At 44.6% G+C, this 25,751-nt stretch overlaps 1 protein-coding gene across 2 annotated transcripts in view; it reads left to right on the forward strand.

The window, feature by feature from the left end:
* The window catches only part of TTC27 (tetratricopeptide repeat domain 27), a 123,561-nt gene that overhangs the window by 10,529 nt on the left and 87,281 nt on the right, over window positions 1-25,751 (forward strand). For both annotated transcript variants that reach the window (XM_060186843.1, XM_060186844.1), the window contains exons 3-8: window positions 926-1,055; window positions 1,244-1,384; window positions 5,626-5,728; window positions 8,894-9,058; window positions 12,837-12,970; window positions 22,518-22,630. In XM_060186843.1, coding sequence (XP_060042826.1) covers window positions 926-1,055; window positions 1,244-1,384; window positions 5,626-5,728; window positions 8,894-9,058; window positions 12,837-12,970; window positions 22,518-22,630 — 786 coding nt within the window. The remainder of the gene's footprint in view (window positions 1-925; window positions 1,056-1,243; window positions 1,385-5,625; window positions 5,729-8,893; window positions 9,059-12,836; window positions 12,971-22,517; window positions 22,631-25,751) is intronic.

Below are 25,751 nucleotides of genomic sequence, written 5' to 3' on the forward strand. Positions count from 1 at the left end.
TTGAGACTAACTGAGAGGAAGGGGCAAATAGGGAGAGAGAAGGAGAGACACCTGCAGCACTGCTTCCCCGTTTTTGAAGCATTCTCCTTGCAGGTGGGGCCTGGGGCCTTGAAGACTGCCCTTGTGCATGGTAACTCTGCTGGGTGTGCCATCGCCTGACTCTCCAATATTAATTAATGTAAATGTGATAGAATCTCCTGTGACTCATGATTAGAACCCCACCAGTGTTATTATTGAAAGGTTTAGCTATTTAATGATTGGACATTATATGCTTAAATTATTTATTTACGTGTCAGTATTTTTTTTTTTTTTGATGATCTTAGATAAGCTCAGCCAGTGGTCACTGTCATTAATTTTCTTTTTTAGGATTTATTTAAATTTAATTTTATTATATTATTGTTATTATTTTTACCAGAGCACTGGTCAGCTCTGGCTTATGGTGGTGCAGGGAATTAAACCTGGGACTTTGGAACTTCAGGTATGAGAATCTCTTTGCATAACCATTATGCTATCTACTCCCGCCCTCCTTCTTTTTTCTTTTTTTTTTTTAATATTTATTTATTTATTCCCTTTTGTTGCCATTGTTTTATTGTTGTTGTTACTGATGTCGTTGTTGGATAGGACAGAGAGAAATCCGAGAGATGAGGGGAAGACAGAGAGGGGGAGAGAAAGATAGACACACCTGCAGAACTTCTTCACCTCCTGTAAAGCGACTCCCTTGCAGTTGGGGAGCCGGGGGCTTGAACCGGGATCCAAACACCGGTCCTTGTGCTTTGCGCCACCTGTGCTTAGTCCTTGTGCTTTGCGCCACCTGTGCTTAATCCGAGCGCTACTGCCCGACTCCCCGTTTTACTTAATAGAACTGAAGTGAGGTGGTGTGTGGTTATTCGGTGATAGCAGTTCTGATTTATGTCCTTCTCTGCAGACAGCAGCTGGTCTTCCTGCTTGGTGTGAGCAGCTTGCAGCTTTTTGTTCAGAGTAACTGGACGGGGCCACCGGTTGATTTACAACCTCAGGATTTTTTGCCATCTGCTGTGCTGCAGCAATTCAGTGAGGTATGTTTCCTGACAGCGTCGAGTGGATCATCGCTATGTATTTTATTTTCCAGGAGCTCGTCTGTATGCCCTGGAGTTAACAGCAGGTGGGAAAGCTATAAGACAGCTTGCATGAGCCTATTTTATTTATTTATTTACACACATTTGGTGGAATAATGTCATCCTAACTTGTACTTTTTCCCTTTCAGGCCAAAGGACTGGATGCAGTTGTTCTAAATCTGCTTGTGTTAGATGGTGAGTCAGTCTACAGCCTGACCTCACAGCCTCTACTGCTGCTGTTAGCACGAGTCATCCTGGTGCACGTGGGGCCTAAGCTGACAGCTATTCAGGTAAGGCCCAAAAGGAGCCAGGAGATTCACCCCTGCTGGGACTCATTGCAGTAGACTTCAGGTGTGATGGCTGTGTCTGGTGATTTTCTTTTCTTTTTTTCCAGAGCACTGCTCTGCTCTGATTTATAGTGGTGCAGGGGATTGAACCTGGGACTTTGGTGCTTCAGGCATGAGAGTCTCTTTGTATAACCATTATGCTATATACCCCTGCCATGATTTTTTATTCTTCTTTTTAAATACTTATTTATTGGATGGAGACAGAAATTGAGAGGGGGAGGGAAGATAGAGTGGGAAAGAGAAAGCCACCTGCAGCACTGCAATAGGTGGGCTTCCTAAAGTGTCCCAGCTGATAAAGGGCCTTGATGTGAGTGAGATGGTACTATCTAGTTTCTGTCTCTAGAAAGTGTCGCTAAAGAATAAGGCTATGGGGGTCATACGCTGGCTCACCCAGTTGAGTGCACACAGTAGTAAGCGCAAGAACCTGCCTCTGAGCCTCCACTCCCCATGTGTGGGGGGATGCTTCCCAAGTGATGAAACAGATGTCTTTCTTTTTCTCCCTCCCTCTCTGTCTTCTTTCCTTTATTTTTCTTTCCTTTTTATTTATTTATTTTTGGATAGTGATAGATAGAAATTGAGAAGGGAGGGAGAGATAGAGAGGGAAAGAGAATCGCCTACTTGTGAAGTTTTCCCTCTGCAGGTGGGGACTGGGGCCTTGAACCCAAGTCCTTATACATTGTAATGTGAGCACTTTACCAGGTGCACCACTGTCTATTCCCCCCACCCACCCCACCCTGTGTCTGTCTGTTTCTGTCTCTCTTTCCCTTTTCAAGATTTTATTTCTTTATTAATGAGAAAGATAGGAAGAGAGAAGGAATGAACCAGACAATACTCTGTTACATGTGCTGCTGGGGATTGAACTCAGGACCTCATGCTTGAGTGTCCAGTGCTTTATCGATTGCACCACCTCCTGGACCAGTATCTATCTCCCCCTCCCCTCTCAGTTTCTCTCTGTCCTATCAAATAAAATGGAGGAGAGAAAAAAAAGTGGGGGAAGTGGGAGCAGTGGATTTGTAGTGCCGGCACCAAGCCCCGGCGCAATAACCCTGGAGGCAAAAAAAACCCCAAAAAACAGTAAGTCTGCTAAATGGCATTCTCTTTCGGGTGAGACAGACTTAAGTGTCCAGGTGATACGGTCTTCAGTTTAATGGATGGAAAACTGTCCTCAGTGTGTTAATCATCATTTGTAGAACCTTTTGTGCATTCTTAATTCTTTTTTTTTTTTTTTTTGATATTTTTATTTATTATTGGATAGAGACAGAAATTGAGAGGGGAGGGGGTGATAGAGAGGGAGAGAGACAGAGAGACACCTACAGCTCTGCTTCACCGCTTGTGAAGCTTTCCCCCTCCAGGTGGGGACCAGGGGCTCAAACCTGGGTCATTATGCACTTTAATGTGTGTGCTTAACCCGGTGTGCCACCACCCAGCCCCTGCATTGTCAATCTTTATGGGATGCAGAAGGTAGGAGCGTGGCTTCTGTAATTGAGAAGGCAGGTTCTTAATGTATTCTTGACACACACACCCACATACACATTAAAAATGACCTTTATTTTAAAGTATTTATTTATTCCCCCGGATCCCCACCTGCAGGGGAGTCGCTTCACAGGCAGTGAAGCAGGTCTGCAGGTGTCTAGCTTTCTCAACCTCCCTCTGTCTCCCCTCCTTTCCATTTTTCTCTGTCCTACCCAACAATGACTACAACAAGGGCAACAAAAGGGAATAAATAAATAAATAAATAAAAAGTCAGGCTATTTAAAATTAATTTGAAAGGTTAAAGCCAGTTTGGTTATATATGGGAGGCTTCCTTGCTCTATTTTCAGTCATTTTGGGGGAGAAGGAAAAAAAAGCCATTTTGGGGAGTCGGCCGGTAGTGCTTTGTGCCACCTGCACTTAACCTGCTGCACAATAGCCGACTCTCAAATAGTCTGACTTATTTTTCCTCCAGGGTTATTGCTGGGGCTCGGTGCCTGCACCACGAATCCATTGCTCCTGGAGGCTGTTTATTCCCCTTTTGTTGCCCTTGTTGTTTTTTTTTATCATTGTTGTGGTTATTATTGTTGTTATTGATGTCATTGTTGTTGGATAGGACAGAAATGGAGAGAGGAGGGGAAGACAGAGAGGGGGAGGAAAGATAGACACCTGCAGACCTGCTTCACCGCCTGTGAGGCAACTCCTCTGCAAGTGGCAAGCCAGAGGCTCTAACCGGGATCCTTATGCTGGTCCTTGCACTTCGCGCCATGTGCACTTAACCCGCTGTGCTACTGCCCGACCCCCAATAGTCTGACTTTTAAGAAATGAATCATTATTCTTTATTTTTGTTTTCTAATAGATTTATTTATTTTTTTAAAAAGCATATTTATTTATTATTGGATAGAGACAGAGAGAGAATTGAGAGTGGAAGAGGAAGATAGAGAGGGAAAGAGACAGAGAAGCCTTGCTTCACCACCTGTGAAGTTTCCCCTCTGCAAGTGGGGACCAGGGGCTTGAATCTGGGTCCTTGCACAGTGCAACATTTGTGCTCAACCAGGTGCGCCACCACCTGGCCCCATGAATCATTTTTCTACTCAGCTGTTAGGAATGATGAACTCATCTTTACCTCCTCTTGGATGCAGCTTGAAGGAATCATGTTAAGTGAGATAAACCAGAAAGAGAAGGATGGATGTGGGATGATACCACTTGTGGACAGAATTTTAGAAATAAGAACAGAAGGGGAAACAGAGCAGAACTGGGACTGGGACTGGTGTATTGCACCAAAGTAAAGGACTTGGGTTGGGGGCCTTTTCAGTTCCTGGTGCATGATGATGGAGGAGGACCTAGGCTGGGCTGAGAGTGTTTTGCAGAAAACAGAGAAATTTTACACATGAACCAACCACTGTTTTTACTGGAAACCAATAGTCCCCCAATAAAATAAAAAATATATGTTGTTTTCGATGGGTTATGTTGTTTTCGCCGGGCTGGCTTCACGGGCAGGTAACAGACGACCAGGGACTCATGGTTGAGCTGTAGGCAGTATCTCTTTATTCATGCAGGACGCAGCACAATCTAAGCCGAGCTAAGCTAAACTCAAGGTACAGTACTGTAAAACTCACAATGCTGTCTTTATATATACTTGCCAAGTAAGGTGGAAACAGGATGTGACATAGAGAGGGTGGAGAGAAAAGTGACTGGTGAAAATCAGAGTGTGACAAAGAGGGGGCAGATTAGGCGAGAATCCTATCACTGAACCACAAATGCCCTGGAGGGAGGGTGGAACTTGTTAACATTGGTTATGTAAATAGAATGAAGTGGTTATGTAAATAGAATAGTGTTAAGCAGGGGGGATTTAAACCAAATGAAACAGAAGGGGTCTCATGCATACCAACAAATATATATATATCCAACACCCCCCCAACAAAAATAAACGAGTCATTTTAAATAATGATGTGCTTTCTGCTATAAAAGAAGGGGACTTTTGCCCACACTCTGGTCCGGGAAGTGCAAAGACTAGCATTTGTAGTATGCAGATGGCCCATCCATTGTGCCATCTGGGCCACTGTTTATTTATTTTTTAATTTTATCTTTAAAATTTATTTATCACTTATTTTAATGAGGAAGATATACAGATAGAGATAGAGAGAGACAGACAGACAGACACCAGAGCACTACTCAGCTCTGGCTGTGTTCAGTTCTGACTGGGGATTAAGCCAAGGACTAGAGTCCCAGGCATGAATGCCTTTTGCATAACCATTATGCTATCTCCCCAGCCCTCTTTTATTTTTTATTTATGTGCTATCTCCCACCCCCCTTTTATTTGTTAGATGAGACTACACTAATCAAATAAGGACATATTCCTGGACCACTGCTTTCCTATTCTTTATCCCTCTGGGAACATGGAGCCAGGGTCATTTATAGGGTGCAGAACATGAAAGGTCTGGCTTCTGTAATTGCTTCCCCATTTTTTTTTTTTTAATTCTATACTTGGAAAAAAGAAACAGATACAAAGAGAGGAGAAACAACACAGCACAGCTCCACAGTACCTGAAGTTCCTCCTGGTGCTGTGCATTTTACCCCGTGTAGTGGCAGGAATGGAATCCAGAGCCTTATGGCTGGAAGACATGTACTCTACCTGCTGAACCAACTCTCAGGCCCTTAAATCCCCCCAGGACCCTTTGCTGTTTCAGCTCACAGGTGCCTTCTTTCTGCAGAGCCTGCCGTGGTGGACGCTGCGCTGTGGGAATGTCCACCAGCAGCTGCTGGAGGAGCGCTCCCCTCAGCTCTGTGCCCTGGCTGAAGGCTGCATCGAGCAAGGTAGGTGCAGATGTTACGTGATACAGTGGGCACTGCCATTCTCTTTCTTTTCCCTCCCTCCCTCCCTCCCTCTCTCCTTCCTTCCTTCCTTCCTTCCTTCCTTCCTTCCTTCCTTCCTTCCTTCCTTCCATTTTATTTATTGGCTAGAGTCAAAGAGAAATTAAGAGGGGAGGGTGATAACAAGAGGGAGCGAGAGACACCTGCAGCCCTGCTCTACCGCCCATGAAGCTTCCTGCCTGCAGGAGGTGGAGCACAAGCTCAAACCTGGGTCCTCATGCTTGCTGACATTTTCGCTCAACTGGGTGTGCCACCACCCTGCCCCTGCCCCTGCCCCTGCCCCTGCCCCTGCCCCTGCCCCTGCCCCTGCCCCTGCCCCTGCCCCTGCCCCTGCCCCTGCCCCTGCCCCTGCCATTTTCCTTCTTAAGAGACATCCCTTTTTAATTTATTTCTTGACAGGTAATAGTAACTGAGGATTTTGATTTCTCCCAACCGCCTTATTTTTTCTGTCAGTGAAACCTTTCACACTGTTATATGATTAGATGATAGAATCCTTTTTTGTCTTTGAGTTAGAAAAAGGCAGTGACTATCACTGCCTTTATCTACTGTGTCAGTTCTCAGGCTACTGTGTTACCTCTTTAGAAAGTCTGATTTATGGGCAGGGGTAGATAGCATTATGGTCATGCAAACAGACCGTCATGCCTGAGGCTTCGAAGTCCTGGGTTCAGTCGCCTGCATCACCATAAGCCAGAGCTGAGCAGTGCTCTGGTTAAAAGAAAAGAAAGCATGATTTGTATGCAAGGACCTAGGTTCAAGTTCTGGGTCTCCACCTGCATGGGGGGAGCTTCCAGAGCAGTGGTGGAGCAGCCTGTAGGTGTCTCCCCCGCACCCCCATCCCCAGTTGACGTGTCTCAGAATGTCACAGTGGAAGAAAGGAAAAAGGGGCCACGTGGTGGTGCAGTTGTTTGAATGCACACATTACAATGCGCAAGGGGCCACGTGGTGGTGCAGTTGTCTGCACGCACACATTACAGTGCACAAGGACTTGAGTTCAAGCCCCTTGTCCCTGCCTGCAGGGAGAAGACTTCAGGGACAGTGAAGCGCTGCTGCAGGTTTCTGTTTCTCTTTCTCCCTATCTCCCCCTTCTCTTTTCTTCTCATTTCTCTCTGTCTCTGTTCAAAATAAATAAATAAAAATTAAAAAGAAGAAACAGCACAGAAATGACTACTGGGGTAGTGGAGTCGTCGTGCAGGCACTGAGCCCCAGTGATAACCCTGATGAAAAACAAAAAGGTGGTTTGGTGTTCCAGGAAGTAGCACAGTAGATGAATTGCTGGACACTCAAGCACGAGAGCCCTAGCTCGATCCCTGGCATTGCATGTGCCAAAGTGATGCTCTGCTTCTCTCTGTCATAAATAAAGAAGAATGATTGTTTTATGCAGTGCTTCGTTATTTTTTGTTGCATATTGCTTAAAAGTATTTTAATAGTTTCTCCTTTAAGAATCCTCATGGGAAACAAACATCAGCTTCCTTTATTTAAAAAAAAAAGTCATTAATAAACTTGACTGGGATAAATTATGACACAATATAGGACATTCATCCATTTATTCATTTTTGGTTTTGGGGGTCAAACCAAGGGCCCCATATACATGATGATCTGTCATGCCACCAAGTGACTTCCCCACCCAGTCATATGAGGAACTGGGGAAAAAAGCTTACTCTGTGCGATTCTAGGTCTGTTCAGGGTGGTTTGATTGCAGGTAAAGCTTTTTGTTTAGCTTTCTGCACTCTGTTGTTTTAGCATGTCATTTACTGTGCCTTGCAGCTCAGAATTTTTTATGTTGTTGTTCCAGACTAAGCATCATTTTATCTAGTCATAAGTTATTTCATTTTTATTTTGTTATTGTAACATTCCATAATTTTATTTTTAAAAATTTATGCTCTGGGATTTGACCCAACTGGATATCGAGCAGTCAATTATAACTAAAATATTATTGTCCAGTGTCTGGAAAAGGATCTTATAGTTGAAATATTGCCCTTGAAAGATCATTAAAAAGTTGGCAGGATTTTTTTGGTTTGTGAAACATAAGCAAGGATTTTTTAAAAAAAATATTTATTTATTCCCTTTTGGTGCCCTTGTTGTAGTTACTGTTGTTATTGATGTCGTTGTTGTATAGGACAGAGAGAAATGGAGAGAGGAGGGGAAGACAGAGAGGGGGAGAGAAAGATAGACACTTGCAGACCTGCTTCACCGCTCGTGAAGTGACGCCCCTGCAGGTGGGGAGCCAGGGGCTCGAACCGGGATCCTTCCGCAGGTTCTTGAGTTTTGCACCACGAGCGCTTAAGTGGCTGCGCTACATCCCAACTCCCTATAAGCAAGGATTTTATGAACAATCATAACTTCTCTGTTTTTGCCCAGGACGTTTTGACTTGGGCCAGTTTTCCCTTCCTTAGACTACCTGGCTGTCCCTTATTCCCGGCAGGTCACTGTATTGATGCCAAACTTAGTGTGGACACTAGTTGGCTTATGACAGTACCTCCCAGAACTCCTGGGTTCAAGCTCTCCTCCAGGGCATATCCTATGAGGCTCACCCAGGAGTGTCCCATTGGTAAAGGCTCGTAGAATGGAGCCCATTAGAAAAGTAAGTAGGTCTTAAAAAAATAAAACAAAAAAACCAGGGGGCAAGCCTGTGGTGCACCTTGTTGAGTGTGTATATTACATTGCACAAGGTTCTGGGTTCAAACCCCTGTTCTCCGCCTGCATGGGGACAGCTTCAAGAGTGAGGTAGCAGTGTTTCAGGTTTCTCTCCATCTCTATTTCCCCATCCCTTTTAATTTTACTGTATCTCTATCAAATCAATAAAAATGAAATATATTAAAAAAATAAAACCACAAAGAGCAGATATTTGGACCCCATCTTCTAGGATGGTGTGATGTAGAGGAGGCCAGGCAGACGACATGCTTAGCCTGGCTTGGAACCCATCGTGGCTCCGAAAATGCTAGCTGTTTACTTATTACCTGTGTCTTCCTCACCTGCCATACCTGAAATTGCTTTAAGAGCAGGGTCCGTGTGAGCTGTATGTCTTGCATATCAGGAATTTAACTTTTTACTCATCATCAGCTTCTTACTTTCATCCTAATTTTTAATGTTTCAATTTTTGTCTTGCAGTGAGGAAACTGGAAAATCTGTTTATAGCCAAATCTGGTGCCTACTTGGCTGTTCAGTTCCATCTGGAATGTGCATATACATTTTTGTATTACTATGAATACAAAAAAGCAAAAGATGAGTTCCATATTGCTAAAGACATTAGCAAATTACAAATTGATATGACAGGTAAGACTTCGGACTTTGCATGAAAATTGGCTTATTTTTATTTATTTTCTAAAGACTTACTTATTTCGTAGCATGAAAGAGTGAGCAAGAGCCAATGCATCACTCTGGACTATGCCAGGGTTGAACTCAGAAGCTCATATATATGCAAAGGTATTCTACTCACTGGGCCACTTCCTAGGTCACAGTAGACTTATTTGTGTGATGATAATCCATACGTTGACAAATGGTTGGACAATTTGTTAATATTTGATATTCTGTGTCTTATTCTGTATAAAAATGAATAATAGAGATTTTGTTGAAAAGTTCATCATTTCAGAACAGATTTGAAACTCTATGTTCCCTTTGTTCCTGGACTGCCCACTTTGTGACATAGTTAGGTATGTGGTCGTTTTTGTCTAGCGACTGAGGGCACCACACGTGAGCGTCTGACTATTTGGTTTTGTGTGTGTGGTCTTCCTTACTCTGGTCCTTGTGCTTTGCGCCACGTGCGCTTAATCCACTGCACTACCGCCTGACTCCCATGGGTGTGGTCTTCCTAAGACAACACTTTCAAGTTCAGTTTTGACCTCTTTACATTGCCCCCTGTTGGGTAAAATATCTACCTTTGGCTTCCATCCCACTTCTATGATGTTAAGAGTGGACATTTTGCAATGTAGAGCTATTTCTTGAAAGCCTTACAGCACTGTCTGGCATATAGTGGGTTCTCTGTGAGCACTTGCTGAATGAGCAAGCAAACGACACAGTTTCTCCCAAGACCTCTGGGTTTTCTGTCAGTGCCTGATAGAGACTGCTTTTTCCTTCTGTGTTTCTCTGTCCCTAGTGTCTCCCCATGTAATTGGTATTAACTAGTGATTCTGTCAGACCATTTGTGCCTGCTGAAGCTGGACTTAGCCTTCCAGACTAATTCCCGGGGTGGGTATGTTGAAGTGACTGAGCACATCTGCACCCACCCCCCACCCCCCCAAACAAGCTCTAGCTTATCCTGAGGCCCATGCTTAGCCCCAGACTCCATGTTTCTTACCGAGCCAGTCCTGTCAGTGCAGTCCTTCAACCATATGGGGCTGGACTGAGATCTTAACCACCTTTATCCTATTGCTTGTGTGGAGAGGTGTATTAAATACCCAGCTTGTAACTTTTTGGAACAATGGCCATGGAGAAGCTAGAGTCTTGTCTTTATTTGAAAATATAGTTAAGACACAAAATGGTTTGATCCTAGGAGACTTTTTGGGGGAACTGTAACATGTGCGCTCAACCAGGTGTGCCACCGCCCAGCCCCATGGGGGTAACTGTTTACAAATCTCCCAGCCAGCTAGATGGTGGTTCTCCTGGTTGAATGTACATATTAGTGTGCAAGTACCTGGGTTCAAATCCTTGGTCCCCACCTGCAGCAGGTCTCCCCCCTCCTCCCGTCTCTCTCTTTTCTGTCTTCCCCTTCCCTCTCAATTTCTCTCTGTCTCTGTCCAAAATAAATAAATGCTGTTGTGGTCCGGGAAGTGGCGCAATGAATAAAGCACTGGCCTCTCAAGTATGAAGTCCCAAATTCAATCCCCAGCATGTACCAGAATGATGTATGGTTCTTTCTCTCTTCCTGTATTTCTCATTAATAAATAAGTCTTAAAAAAATAAATACTGTTTTAAAATCTCAAATCTCAGCACAGTACTCTGTAAAATCAAGTTTTATTGTTGGTGTATTTACTTAACAAGTTTTTCCGGGTAGGGGAGACAGCATAATGGTTATGCAAACAGACTCTCATGCCTGAGGCTCCAAAGTCCCAGGTTCAATCCCCTGTACCACCATAAGCCAGATTTGAGCAGTGCTCTGTTTTTTTTTTTTTCTCTCTCTCTCTGCACTTCTCTCAAAAATAAAATAAATACAATATTAAAAAAAACCCAAGTTTTTCCAAATTAAAAATGAAGAACTAAAAATACAAATTGCTGTTGCACATATAAGAGAGAATCACATTACTACTCCCCCCCCCCCCCCTGTTTATATATAACCTTACTGGGAGAAAAACAAGCTGTGCTAGACTATCTTGGTAGCTGTTTTTAGAGTAACATGTTAGGAAGGTTGATGTCTAGCTCAGAACCAGACTCTTGGCAGATAAAAACCAGGCTTCTAAGATGGGTCTCAGTAATCAAGGGTCCTGGTAATCTGACTTTCTCTAGAGAAGGAATGTTAGGACTTGCTTCTTTTAAAGTTGTCCTACAGCAAGTTATTTTTGGTACAAAATGAAAAAGTTTTGTTCTTGCATGAAGGCAGATAGTGTAATTGATTGCAAGATTTAGGATTCATGGCTTTGAACTGTGGCTGGTTCTGAGAACAAGTGGCGGCTGTACCCTAGAGAAACTTCTGGATTTTTTCCATCAGCTTTGGAAATATTTCTTCTACTTCTAACATTTAGTGAGTTACTTTTTTTTTTTTTTTTTTTTGAGGAAGGAGGCAGTTTTGTGCAATAATAAGTATGTGGAATCTAGTGGCTTGAATACTGGACTTAAGAGTTTTGATCCTATAGTTTGCTGGCTGTAATTTTTTTAAAAAGTTTTTTTTTTAAGTGGCTTATAAGATTTTAAGATGATAGGGGTATAATTCCATTCCACTTCCAATACTAAAGTTCCATCTACTTCCCACTCCCCCCAATGATATGGTTCTCCCACAATCATAGTTATGGGTTACTGTATATATATATATGGTATTTATTCCCTTTTGTTGCCCTTGTTTTATTGTTGTTATTATTGACGTCGTCATTGTTAGGTAGGACAGAGAGAAATGGAGAGAGGAGGGGAGGACAGAAGGGGAGAGAAAGACACCTGCAGACCTGCTTCACTGCCTATGAAGTGATTCCCCTGCAGGTGGGCAGCCAGGGCCTTGAACCGGGATCCTTATGCCGGTTCTTGTGTTTTGTGCCACTTGTGTACTTAACCCACTGTGCTATCACCTGACTCCTGTATTACATATTTTTAAGTTCATGTGTTGCAATTTTCTCTGTATATTTCACTTATAAGTGAAATCATCATCCCATAGTCGTCCTTTTTCCTCTTCTCTCTCAGATAAGAGAGATAGCAAGTGTTCTCGTGTTCTCTAGAATCTCTTCCCTTTAAGTGATGGTGCAAAAACAAAGGTTCCTTGTCACAGAAGTTCTGGGTGCTGCTGTAGTGGGGTGCAGAGCCTCTGAATACTTTTCTCTAGTATTTCCCCCTCTGGGCTGGGAATATGGACCAAAATTCTTTTTGGGGTGCAGAAGGAAGGAGTAATAACTTCTTTGTTGGACATGGATATTGGCCTGGTAGTCCATACCCCTAGCCTGTCTATCTTTCCCTAGTCAAGTAGGAAAACTGAGGTGTTGGAACATGTTGGTCATTTGCCAAGGGACGTCTGGATGGGACTGTAGAGTGGGCCATTTCCTTACCATTGCTAGTTTATAATGAGGGTAAGGTCCTGGAGAGGCCCACAAATGGACATTCCTGATGTGGTGACCTGTGATGATAAAGAGAGGGATCTGTCAGAAATGTAGGCACACAGTATCTATGTGGGAATCCAGGGATTCCCTAATTAGGACCCATGGAGATGAGGTGCCCTGGCTTTGGCCAAACTGGCCATCATTAAGTGCTGGTGATAAATTTACATTTACTAGTCACTAGTCGGCTTTAGATTTCCCTTATGTGAGATGGATAAATTAGCTAATAAATGCTAAAACACTCTGAAAATATTACTCTGTGATTATGCAGTATTCAGAGAGTATTGGCACATCAGGGGATATAATCTTACACTTTTTTTCAGGGGCTTTGGGAAAAAGGACACGGTTTCAGGAAAATTATGTGGCACAACTTATTTTAGATGTGAAAAGGGAAGAGGAAGTGCTTTCAGAATGTGAATTCAGCCCAGCACCTACACCTCAGGACCTTTTAACCAGGGTGAGTAGGATCATAAGTTGTCTCAGGGGGCTGGGCACATGGGTTAAGTGCGCATAGGATGAAGTGCAAAGATCGTGTAAGGTTCCCGTTTCAGGCCCCCAGCTCCCCACCTGCAGGAGGGTCGCTTCATAAGCAGTGAAGAGGTCTGCAAGTGTCTTTCTGTCCACCTCTTTGTCTTACCCTCCTTTCTCAATTTTTCTCTGTCCTATCCAACAACAGCAGTAGCAGCAATAACACCTCAGCGATAACCCTGGAGGCAAAAAAAAAAAGTTATTTCAATTAACTGTTTGATCTAATAGCTTTGATTAGTAAACTTAATAAACATAGGATAAGCTTGTGGATCCCCTTATCCTAGTAACTGAAATCCACATTTTTGTTCGGCCTTTGGTTAATTGTACCATCCTTGACACCTTTCCTTCTCTTCATTCTAGAGCTAGCAAACAAATTTGCCTTGGGCGCACTGAATGCGAATGCTGTGTTCTGCCAAGGGTAGGTGGAGGGGACAGGAATGAGTATCAGCTGTCAGGCCTCCCCAGGACAACCTTCAGTGAGCCACTGCTACCTGCCGGGCTTGTGCCAAGTGCCTTTGTGGTCACTTCAGACTGGGACGTCTGTTGGTATGTAGAGAGCAAGGCAGAGAAGGGGACAGAGAGGGCGGAGGAGAGAGCAGGGAAATGTAAAATCTCAGGGCTAAGTCTTTACAGAGTGCAGCCTGGAGTTGGTGAGGTAGGTTGAACCTACCTGAACTAGTGTTTGTGTGGCTGAGCTGGGGTTGCCCAGGAAGCTGGCTGCCACCTGCTTCCAGCAGTCATCTCCTCCCTAAGCTTTATTTATTTTTTTTCCTTTTCTGTTCTTATCACAGAGTTTTTTATTTTTATTTTTTTATTATTTTCCCTTTTGTTGCCCTTGTTGTTTTATTATTGTTGTAGTTATTATTGTTGTTGGTATTGTTGGATAGGACAGAGAGAAATGGAGAGAAGAGGGCAGACAGAGGGGGAGAGAAAGATAGACACCTGCAGACCTGCTTCACCGCCTGTGAAGTGACTCTCCTGTAGGTGGGGAGTCGGGGGCTTGAACCGGTATCCTTAACATCTGTCTTCACGCTTTCCCTGTGCTTAACCTGCTGCGCTACCATCCGACTCCCAGCTTTACATATTTTTGAGAGATAGAGATAGGTATACACCATAGCATTGCTGAGCTCCGCCTTATGGTGGTGCTGGGCATTGAACCTGTGACCTCCATTGTGCTATCTCCCCAGCCCTCTTCCCTAAGCTTTTGCTGTCATCTAAGACCCTCTCTTAGTCTGGTCAATTGCCACAAGCCTGATTTTTAGGTCATAGTGTACTATCACTGCTTCACCATCCGTGGAACTTTTGGTGCTTCTATGTGCTGCTGAGACTTGAACCCAGGTCTCATGCATGGTAAGGGGTGCACGTCCCTGGGTGAGCTGTTTCCTGGTGTCTTAATTTCTTGCTAATGGATAAGTACAGAGACTGAAGCAGTTGAATTTTAGGGTTTAATAACCAGCAATGACAAGCCACTCCAATATGCAAATCAAAGAGGTGATTTTTATTTTTGCCAACTGTAACAGCAGTGATATTTAGAAGGAAAAAATTTTACAAAATGAACCCAGATATGTCTCAGGTCTTCTGTTGCAGGACTCTTCAAGGTTATATGCAGAGATTGTCCTAACGTCCACATTAGTGCAGTTTCAGGTTTTTGTTGGATAAACGAAAGTGCTTTTTACATATCAAGGGCAACGCTCATGTATGCAGACCGATTTGGGCTGCATCCACACTGCAGTAGCACAAGCATCTCTTGCATGGGTCTGAAAGCCTATAACTAATTGCTTGGCTTCTTGGAGTACTAGGAGGTTAAAGAGGGACTGAATTTTATTTTACTATTATTTTTAAAGGTGTGTGTATGTGTGTGTGTGAGAGAGAGACTAGAGCACTGTTTACCTCTAGTATATGGTGGCATTGGAGATGGAATCTGAACCCTCAAGTGTGAAAGGCCTCTGTTCCACCCAGATGCACTGAACTATCACTCTGGCCCTAGAGCAGTATTTTATGAAAATTTTGGAGAGATTTAATTTACTTAATTACAAACAAGTGTGTGTGTGTGTGGGGGGGCAGGGCACCATTCACCTTTGGTTGGAAAGACTAGGTGGTCCCTGGAATTGAACCTGTGGCTTCAGTGACCTCAGATACAGATGTTGGTGCGCTGTCAGGCTGAGTTACTCCGTGGGTTCCTGGAATAGTGCTTTAAGTGTGGAGTGTGAACACTAGTTATGGAGCTTGTACAGCTCACAGGGACTCATGTTCATTTTGCGGAGTTGATTGGGAACATAGAAGTGGCCTGGGAGGTGGCACAGTGGATAAAGCACTGGACTCTCAAGCATGAGGTCCTGAGTTCAGTCCCTAGTGGCACATGTACCAGAGTGATGTCTGGTTCTTTCTTTCTCTTTGCTTATCTGTCACTAATGAATATATGTATATGTATATGTATATGTATATGTATATGTATATGTATATGTATGTATATATTTAAAAGTAGGAACATAGAGGATCCTGAACAAAAATCAGAATTGTCTTCCACTTGTTTGTCTCTGGGAAACAAAGGGGGGCCCACTGCTGACTTGGACTCCTCTCAGTCTCTGTGTGGACGGGAAAGAGACCTGGGTGGGCGGGGGTGGAGGCGAGGGGTGGACGACTGCCTTTCTGACCAGCCTTACTGACCACACTGCTTGAACTTGAAGGGAGGTATGTCTTAGTTTCATCAGTTGGTTCAGTGACCCAGGTGCATGGTATGACATTACTCATAAATGTCTGAATAACAGGCAGGTTATGGGCCCCTGTCAGGATGTGCAGGGCGAGCATTCGGATGTTCCGGCAGCCTCAGGCACATGGAGGACAGGTCAGCTCTGAGCTGTGCTGAATGTGAAAAGGGCTTGCCGACTTTCTGGACTGTATAAGCAAATAAATGGGCAATGATCTAATATTGGTACATGTTAATCAGGATATATCTTGGGATGCATTAGGTTACATTATTGACCTTTTTTTTTTAAGTGTGACTGTTAGGATATTCAGAATTACCTACAGTGCTCTATTTTAAAAGTTACACAAGAGCCCTGTTGCACATGAGTGGCTGGGGAGTCAGCAGCACAGCGGGTTAAGTGCAGGTGGCACAAAGCCCAAGGACCTACGTAAGGATCCCGGTTCGAGCCCTTGGCTCCCCACCTGCAGGGGAGTCGCTTCACAGGCAGTGAAGCAGGTCTGCAGGTGTCTGTCTTTCTCTTTCTCTCTCTGTCTTTCCCTCCTCTCTCCATTTCTCTCTGTCCTATCCAACAATGACGACAACAATATATTATAACTACAACAATAAAACAAGGGCAACAAAAGGGAATAAATAAATATTTTAAGAAGAAAATGGCCACCAGGGTGCGCTGTGTCCCTGCCAGCCCTGCCTTTTGAGGGTGCTCCTGCAGGGATCACTTTTCGTTTTTAAAAACATACTTGTATTTTTCCTTTTTTAAATAATTTGTTGTTCACTATTTAAAAATTTTGTATTGGTTTAATAATGATAGACAAGACTGCAGGGTAAGAGGTGTACAGTTCCTCATAATTCCCACCACCAGAATTGTGTATCCCGTCCCTGCCAGTGGAAGCTTTCCTGTTCTTTATCCTCTGGGAGCATGGACCCAGCATCACAACCCTCTTATGCTAACCTGCATTGATTGTGTGTCTTAACTTCACTGAGAGAAAAGATTTCTGTCTTCTTTCCCTCTAGCTAGCCAGGAATAAATTATTTTTAATGAGAGGAAGAGATACAGAGAGAAAGATAATGAGAGAGAAACCAAAGCACTGCTTAGCTAGCTCTGGCTTATCGTGGTGCTAGGGATTGAATCTGAGAATTTGGAGCCTGAGGCATGAAAGTCTTTTTGCATAGCTTTTTGCACACTGTCTCCCCAGCCCTAGATCACTCTTTCACTAGATTGAGTCCCGGACTTAATTTCTGTGTCCTGTCATCAGTAGGTAGGGCGTACTGTGCTAGGACCCTTCCCAGGGAGTTGGGCATGTAGTTCTGGCAGACTGCTGCTTCAGGCTGTGCCCCGGGCAGCTCTCCTGCTTAGCTGTCAAGACATTGGCCTCCTTTGACAATCTCAGGTATTCTAAACCTGGGGCATCTTTCCCAGCTCCAGTTACCTCTGCTGCTCTTCTTGATTTTAGCTGCTTTTGTTGAATTTTGAAAACATTAAGTTGTGCTTATTGAGGAACAATTTACATACAATAGGACACAGCTACTTTAACCATGCAGTAAGATATGTTTGCTGACGAATGATTTATATACAATAGGATGCAGTTTGGGTCTTGACAGTTTTGACAAACACTCAGACAGCCCCCGCTGTAATCAGAATGCAGAACTATTTCCATTACACCAGAAACTCTGCTTTGTGATTGGTCACTTTTCCTCCTGCTGATCTGCTTTCTGTTACAGAGAGGGCAGCCTTTTCTACCATCTCAGATGAATGGTCCTAAACTCTTGCATTCTTCAGTGTCTGCTTCCTGACTTGGGATAATGTTCCTGAGACTCATGCCTTGACAGCAGCCCTCAGCTCCTGTTTATTGCTTTTTTTTTTTTTTTTCAGGTCTGTATAGACAGGCCATTGTGCCTATTGGTGAGCACTTGAACTGCTTCTATTGATAGTTTGGGGCTGTTATGAGTGAACCTATCGGGATGTGAAGTGTTTGTTCTTGTGTGTAAACAAGTATTTAGGTGGTCCAGGAGGTGGCACAGTGGCTAAAAGCATTGAACTATCAAACATGAGGTCCTGAGCTCAGTCCCCGACAGCACGTGTACTAGATGGTTCTTTCTCTCACCTCTTATCTTCCTTTTTCATGAATAAATAAAATTTAAAAACAAAAAAAAAATAAGTTAAAAAAAAGTATTTAACTCTCAGGTTAATACCTAGGGATGGAAGGGCTAGATTATATGCGAAGTGTCTTTATTATTATTTTTTTATTGCCACCAGGGTTATTGTTTGGGAGGGGCTTAGTGACAGCTGTCCATTTTCTCCTTTCTTCTTCCCTCCCTCCCTCTTCTCCTCCCTCCCTCCCTCCCTTCCTTCCAACTTCTCTCTCTTTCTTTTTTTTTTTTTCTTCTTTCTATTTTATTAGATAAGAGAGAGAGCAATTTAGGAGGAGGGCAAGATAGAGAGGGAGAAAGACACTTGCAGACCTGCTTCACTACTTGTGAAGCTCCCCCCCCCCCCCCCCGCAGCTGGAGAGTGGAGGCATGAACCCAAGTTCCCTGTGTATTTTTTAAAAAATTTTTTTCTTTCTTTTTTAAAAATACTCACTTCCTTCCTTTTTGTTACCCTTGTTGTTTTTATTGTTGTAGTTATTATTGCTGTTGATGTCATCGTTGTTGGATAGGACAGAGAGAAATGGAGAGAGGAGGGGAAGGCAGAGGGGGAGAGAAAGATAGACACCGGCAGACCTGCTTCACCGTCTGTAAAGCGACTCCCCTACAGGTGGGGAGCCAGGGGCTCGAACCAGGATCCTCACGCTGGTCCTTGTGTTTTGTGCCACATGCGCTTAACCTGCTGCGCTACCGCCTGACTCCCGATCCCTGTGTATTTTAATGTGTTTGTTCTCCAGGCGAACCACCACCTGGCCCTCAGGCAAATTGTCTTACCTTGATCATAAAGTTCCAAAGTGGTTTTTAACTCTTCCATCACCGGTGAATAAGAGCACCAGTTTCTATGCTTGGCTTGTAAGTTTATTCATTTATTTTGTATTGCCATCAGTGTTTTGGTGGGGCTTGGTACCTGCATGACAAATCTACCACTCCTAGCAGTCAATTTTTCCTCCCATCCATCCATCCATCCACCCTTCCTTCCTTCCTTCCTTCCTTCCTTTCTTTCTTTCTTTCTTTCTTTCTTTCTTTCTTTCTTTCTTTCTTTCTATCTTCTTTTTTTCTTTTCTTTTGTTTGATAGAGACAGAAAAAAATTGAGAAGGGAGGGAGGGGTAGGGAGAGAGAGAGAGAGACACCTGCTACACTACTTCACCCTTGTTTAGTGTCCCTACTGAGGTGGGGAGTGGGGGTTTGAATCCAGATCTGTGCACATGGTAATGTGTGCTCGACCAGGTCTGCCACTGCTTGTCAGATATATATATATATATATATATATATATATATATATATATATATATATATATATTCCCTTTTGTTGCCCTTGTTTTTTTTTAATTGTTGGTGTAGTTGTTGTTATTGATGTCATTGTTGGGTAGGACAGAGAGAAATGGAGAGAGGAGGGGAAGACAGAGAGGGGAGAGAAAGATAGACACCTCCAGACCTGCTTCACTGCATGTAAAGTGACTCCCCTGCAGGTGGGGAGCTGGGGCTCCAGCTGGGATCCTTATGCTGGTCCCTGCGCTTGTGAGTGCCACGTGCACTTAACCCGCTGTGCTACCGCCTGACTCCCTAGCTGATGTTTTCATTGAGATGGAGCTTGCCCTGGTTCTGTGGTGCCCCCATGTGGTCCCAGGGCTCAAATGTGGGCCATAGACATTGCAAGGCAGGTTCTTCACCTGGTGAGCTACGTTTCTGACCCCAATAATTCTTTTTTTCTTTGAATCAGCCTTTTGAAATATGGCTTACACATAGAAAAATGGGCCCATTTTAGTCATACAGCTCAGTGAGATTGAACAAATGCATGAGTTGAGATCTGTTGTGCTCACCAAGGATGTGCCATCATGCCGTGAATCTTCTGCCCTCTGGCTGCAGTCGTTGATGTGTTTTCTGTGATGACAGATAATTTAATCTGGTTTATAATTTTATGTAAATAGGTTTACATACCATGTAGCCTTCTGTATCTGTTTTCTTTTGTTCAGTGTGATGCTTTTAAGATCTACTTTTGTGGTTTCATTGTGAATAGTTTCTTTTTTTCTTTTTCTTTCTTCTTCTTCTTCCTCCTCCTCCTCCTCTTCTTCTTTTGCCTCCAGGGTTATTGTGCCTGGACTACGAATGTACTGCTTCTGGAGGCCATTTTTCTCATTTTTGTTGCCATTGTTGTTATAGCTGTTGTTGTTGGATAGGATAGAGAGAAATGGAGAGAGGAGGGGAAGACAGAGAGGGGAAGAGAAAGACAGACACCTGCAGACCTGCTTCACCGCTTTGTGAAGTGACTCCCCTGCAGGTGGGGGTGCCGGGGGCTCAAACCGGGATCCTTGAGCTGGTCCTTGCACTATTGTGCCATGCGTGCTTAAACGCTGCACTACTGCCTGGCCCCCATGAATAGTTTCTTTTCATTGCTAGCTAGACTTCCATTGCATGAATGGAGTATAACTCTAAATACCTATTTAGAGGGTCAGGGAGTGCTCATCTGGCTAAGCACACATAGTACTATGTGCAAGGGCCTGGGTTGGAGAAGTGATGAAGCATGTCTGCTGGTGTCTCTCTCTTCCTCTCTGTTTCCGTTTCCCCTTCCAATTTCTCTATCTTATCAAATAAAATGAAGAAAAGGAAAAAAATGTCCTCCAGGAGCAGTGGATTTGTAGTGCTGGCACTGAGCCCCAGCAATGACCCTGGAGGAAAAAAATAATATTCTATTTGTGTGTGTGTGTGTGTGTGTGTGTGTGTGTGTGTGTGTGTGTGTGTGTATTACCCCCCCCCCCCCCCAGTTTTGGACTATCTGACATAAAATTGCTTTTAGTGTTTACATGTGTGGGCATGTTTTAGAGTATGAGTGTGTGTGTGTGTACAACTACTCCACTGCTTTTGGAACACCCTCAGCCCCCCCTTTTTTTTTCTTCTTTTTCTGAAAAGGATGCAGATCAGTATAGAGATTGAGAGAGATAGGAAGAACATCACCTGCAACACTGCTTCATGGCTTGTGAAACTTCTCCCCTCTAAGTGGGGACTGGGGCCTTGAACCTGGTGTGTTCTACCAAGTGCAGTACTACCTGGCTCCTCAGCATCTTCTCTTGAAAACCTTTTCCTCTCTGAATCACCTGGACACCTTTGTACAAAGTCAGCTGACCATTCAGTTTGGGCCTCACGTTTTGGTCTTGGTCTGTTTCCATTTGTCTCCACATCTGTCTTTGTGCCAGGGCCATAATGTCTATGCTTTGCTGTAATCCTGAACTTCAGTACCCTAACAGACATTCTGCTCTTGTTCAGATTGTTCTGGCTACTTTGCATCCTGTTGAGAAACAGAGTTGGGAGGTAATGTTTCTGATCAGAGCTCAGAGGTGGTGCATCCCGTGAGTACCCATTCATTGGGGAAACTGACGATCCTTCCTAGCCTACTGAATCCACATGAATCCCAGTCACTTTCAAAGCCATTAACTGGCTACGGAAGAAGGGCAAACGCTAGAAGAAGAAGAGCTCAGAGGCAAAGTAGAAAGATCTGGTCTTCATCTCTGTCAGCAGAGGGACTTTTGGAGACTAGGTGCAGTCATTGGTGACTCTTTTTTTTAAAAAATTTTTTATTTAAGAAAGGATTAGTGAACAAAAACATAAGGTAGGAGGGGTACAACTCCACACAATTCCCACCACCCAATCCCCATAATCCCCCCCCTCCCATGGTAGCTTTCCCATTCTCTAGCCCTCTGGGAGCATGGACCCAGGGTCGTTGAGGGTTGCTGAAGGCATTGGTGACTCTTACTGACCTAACAGTGTGTTCCTAAGGTCTCAGTGTCATCTCTTCTGTTTGTTTGTTTATTTGCCACCAGGATTATGGCTGGGGCTAGGTGCCTCCACAATGAATTCACTGCTCCTTGTGGCATTTTTTTTTTCCTCCAGGGTTATTGCTGGGCTCAGTGCCTGCACCATGAATCCACCGCTCCTGGAGGCCATTTTTCCCCTTTTGTTGCCCTAGTTGTTGCAGCTTCGTTGTGGTTATTATTACCATTGTTGACGTTGCTTTGTTGTTGGCTAGGACAGAGAGAAATGGAGAGAGGAGGGGAAGACAGAGAGAGGGGGAGAGAAAGATAGACACCTGCAGACCTGCTTCATCACCTGTGAAGCGACTCCTCTGCAGGTGGGGAGCCGGGGGCTCGAACCGGGATCCTTACGCCGGTCCCTGCGCTTTGCGCCACATGCGCTTAACCCACTGCGCCACCGCCCGACCCCCAGCATTTTTTTTCTTTCTCCTTATTTGATAGGACAGAGAGAGGTTGAGAAGGGAGGGGGAGATAAAGAGGAAGAGAGACAGAGAGACACCAGCACAACTGCTTCACTCCTCTTGAAGCTTCTCTCCTGAAGACAGGGAGGGGACCTCAAATCCAGGTCCTTGTTCATGGTGACATGTATGCTTACCCAGGTGCACCATCTCCTGGCCCCCATTTCTCCTGTTTCTATGTAGCAAATTATACCCCAGTATATGATTCTCAAGAAAAGCCCTGGTTTTAGATATATGTGAACATTCTGTAATCTTAAACAGAGAGGTAAGTTCTGCTCCCGGGCAGCCACCTATATACTGTCTGTGGCATGAGTCTCATCCAATTTCCAGTATAAATATTTCCGTGGGTGTCCCACCAGAATCTTGAGCTCAATGATGACACCGTTCTTAATGAGATCAAGCTAGCGGATGGTGAGCAGTTTCAGATGCCTGACCTCTGTGCTGAAGAGCTTGCTGTCATCCTGGGAGAATGGTAAGTCCCTGTTTTGAAAACCTGGTGTGTTGGTTTTCTTTTTCTCCTTCTTCATTCCCTCCCTCCTTTTCTTCCTCCTCCCTCCCTTCCTCCTTTTCTTCCTTCTTTCCTTCCATAAATCTTTGTTTTTTTGCCTCCAAGGTTACTGCTGGGGCTCAGTGCCTGCACCATGAATCCACCGCTCCTGGAGGCCATTTTCCCCTCTTTTGTTGGCCTTGTTGTAGCCTTGTTGTGGTTATTATTGTTGTTGTTGATGTCATCGTTGTTGGATAGGACAGAGAGAAATGGAGAGAGGAGGGGAAGATAGAGGGGGAGAGAAAGACCTGCAGACCTGCTTCACTGCCTGTGAAGTGACCCCCCTGCAGGTGGGGAGCTGGGGGCTCGAACTGGGATCCTTAAGCTGGTCCTTGCGCTTTGTGCCACGTGTGCTTAACCCCCTGCGCTACCGCCCGACCCCCCCCTTCCAGAAATCTTGAGGGGAGGGTGAGATAGAGAAGCAGCATGACAGAAAGACACCTGCAGCACTGCTTCACCTTGCAGGTGGGGACTGGCCCTTGTACATTGTAATGTGTGCTCAGCTGGGTGTGCCACTGCCTGGCCCTACCAGTCCAACTATTTCCCAGCCCCATTTTCCATTTTTCAGTCATCTAAAATAGGGAATAATAAAGGCTGCAAGGGCAGGGCATCACAAAGAATTCTGGAAAATCATTTTCCCATACAGTGCTCTTTCACCCTTGAGTACTTGAGCGCATGTTTCCAGCAAATGTGTTTTTGTATTTAATCACAACACGACTGTTGAAATCAAGCTGTAAGCATTCCTGCTTTGCTTGACTCAGCTCCCAGAACCTGTCCCCGTCTTGCCATTTGTCCTTCTGCCACAGGCGCATGTGTATTTCTAGAAGTGAAGTAAAGATTTGGAAGTCCTTTTCATTTTTTTTTAATTTCTTTATTGGGGAATTAATGTTTTACATTCAACAGTAAATACAATAGTTTGTACATGCATAACATTTCCCAGTTTCCCATTTAACAACACAACCCCCACCAGGTCCTCTGTCATCTTTTTCATTTTTGTTTGACTTTCACTATATATATTTAAATTTCTGTACCAATTTTTATTTAAAAAAAATTAGAGGGGTTGGGGAGTGGGGAGAGAAGGACACACACACACACACACACACACACACACACACACACACACACACGTAGAGTCTAGAATTGAGTGCAGTATTTCAGGCAGGGAAGTCCAGAAATGCCACTGCACCATTTCCTTAGCTGCATGAGGAGGCAGTTACTTCATAGACCTCCTTCAATTTGAATTTGTTTGATGTTTTTAAAATGTATTCACTCATTTATGAACATGGATGGGGGCTGGATACAGAAGAATCAGTGCATCACTCTGGCACATGCTCTACTGGGAGTTGAACTTGGGAACTCATGCTTGCAAGTCTAGCGCTCTACCCACGGCATCACTTCCCAGACTGCGGATTTGTCTGAGTTTGCCTCATTAAGCTCACACTGGGCCACCGGAGGAGGGTCACTCTGCTGTGCTCGTGGCACCCCAGCAAGGAGAGCACAGCTTCAGTTTGCTCCACTCCTCAACACTCCCTGACCCCATGGCCACAGTAGAGTCGGCCAGGCTCCTTCGCCCACACACTCATCATTTTGACTTGTGTATTTAACTCTGCAGGAATGTCAGACTCTAGAACCACTGCATTTCTTTATGCATTTTAATGTAAACTTATTTGTTATTGCCACCAGGGTCATCACTGGGGCTCAGCACCTGCACAGCTAATCCACTGTTCTCAGTGGCCATTTTTCCTCCTTTTTATAAAAAAACAAACAAACAAAAAACACCTTTAGTTTTAGTAGGTGGGGGAGGGAGAGAGACAGACACGTGCAGAGCTGCTTCACCACTTGTGAAGCTTCCCCCCACAGGTGGAGAGTGCGGGGGCTCAAACCCAGATCCTCATGCGTGAGAATGTGTGTGCTTAAGTGGGTGCGCCACTGCCCGTCTTCTGTGACCACTGCATCTCTCATCTGCAGATGTAGTCATACTTAAAGCAGACTCTCTTAAAGAGTCGCACTTGCCCCCACCGCCACCAGGGTTATTGGCGCAGCTTTGGCTTGCATGGCTCCACTGTCCTGGTGATCATTTCCCCTCCCCTCCCCTCCCCTCCCCTCCCCTCCCCTCCCCTCCCCTCCCCTCCCCTCCTTTCCTTCCCCTCCCCTCCCCTCCCCTCCCCTCTCCTCCCTTCCTTCCCTTCCCCTTCCCTTCCCTGTCCTCCCCTCCCCTCCTTTCCTTCCCCTCCCCTCCCCTCCCCTCCCCTCCTTCCCTTCCCCTCCCCTCCCCTCCCCTCCCCTCCCCTCTCCTCCCTTCCTTCCCTTCCCCTTCCCTTCCCTGCCCTCCCCTCCTTCCCTTCCCCTCCCCTCCCTTCCCCTCCCCTCCCCTCCTCTTCTTTTCTTTTTCTCCCCATAGCAGCTCTGGCTTATGTTGGTGCTGGGGCATTGAACCTGGGACTTTGGAGCCTCAGGCATGAAAGTCTCTGCATAACCATTATGCTATCTACCCCGCCCTCTTTTTTCTTTTCTTTTTTTAAAGATTTTTTTTTTTTAAGTATTTCTTTCCTTTTTGTTGGCCTTATTTTTATTGTTGTAGTTTTTTTTTTAATTTCTTTATTGGGGAATTAATGTTTTACATTCAACAGTAAATACAATAGTTATTGGAGTTTTTATTGTTGTTATTGATGTCGTTGTTGGATAGGACAGAGAGAAATGGAGAGAGGAGGGGAAGACAGAGAGGGGAGAGAAAGATAGACACCTGCAGACCTGCTTCAGCACCTGTGAAGCGACTCTGTCAGTCCTTGTGCTTTGTGCCATGTGCGCTTAACCCGCTGCACTACCGCCCGATTCCTGTCATTTTCTTTTCTTTCCTCTAGCTAGAGGGTGAGAGGGATAGAGAAGGGGAGACCACAGGACCACCTGCTGCTCATGAGTCTTCTCCCATACAGGTGCAGCCACATGCTGGACTCCAAGTATGAAGTCCTGAGTTGGATGTGCATGTATGTGTGTGACATTTTTGAGTGAGTGAGGTGTGAGACACCACGGCACTGTGGCGTCTGTG

The sequence above is a fragment of the Erinaceus europaeus genome, chromosome 3 (genome assembly GCF_950295315.1).
Source record: "Erinaceus europaeus chromosome 3, mEriEur2.1, whole genome shotgun sequence".
Taxonomy (NCBI): Eukaryota; Metazoa; Chordata; class Mammalia; order Eulipotyphla; family Erinaceidae; genus Erinaceus; species Erinaceus europaeus.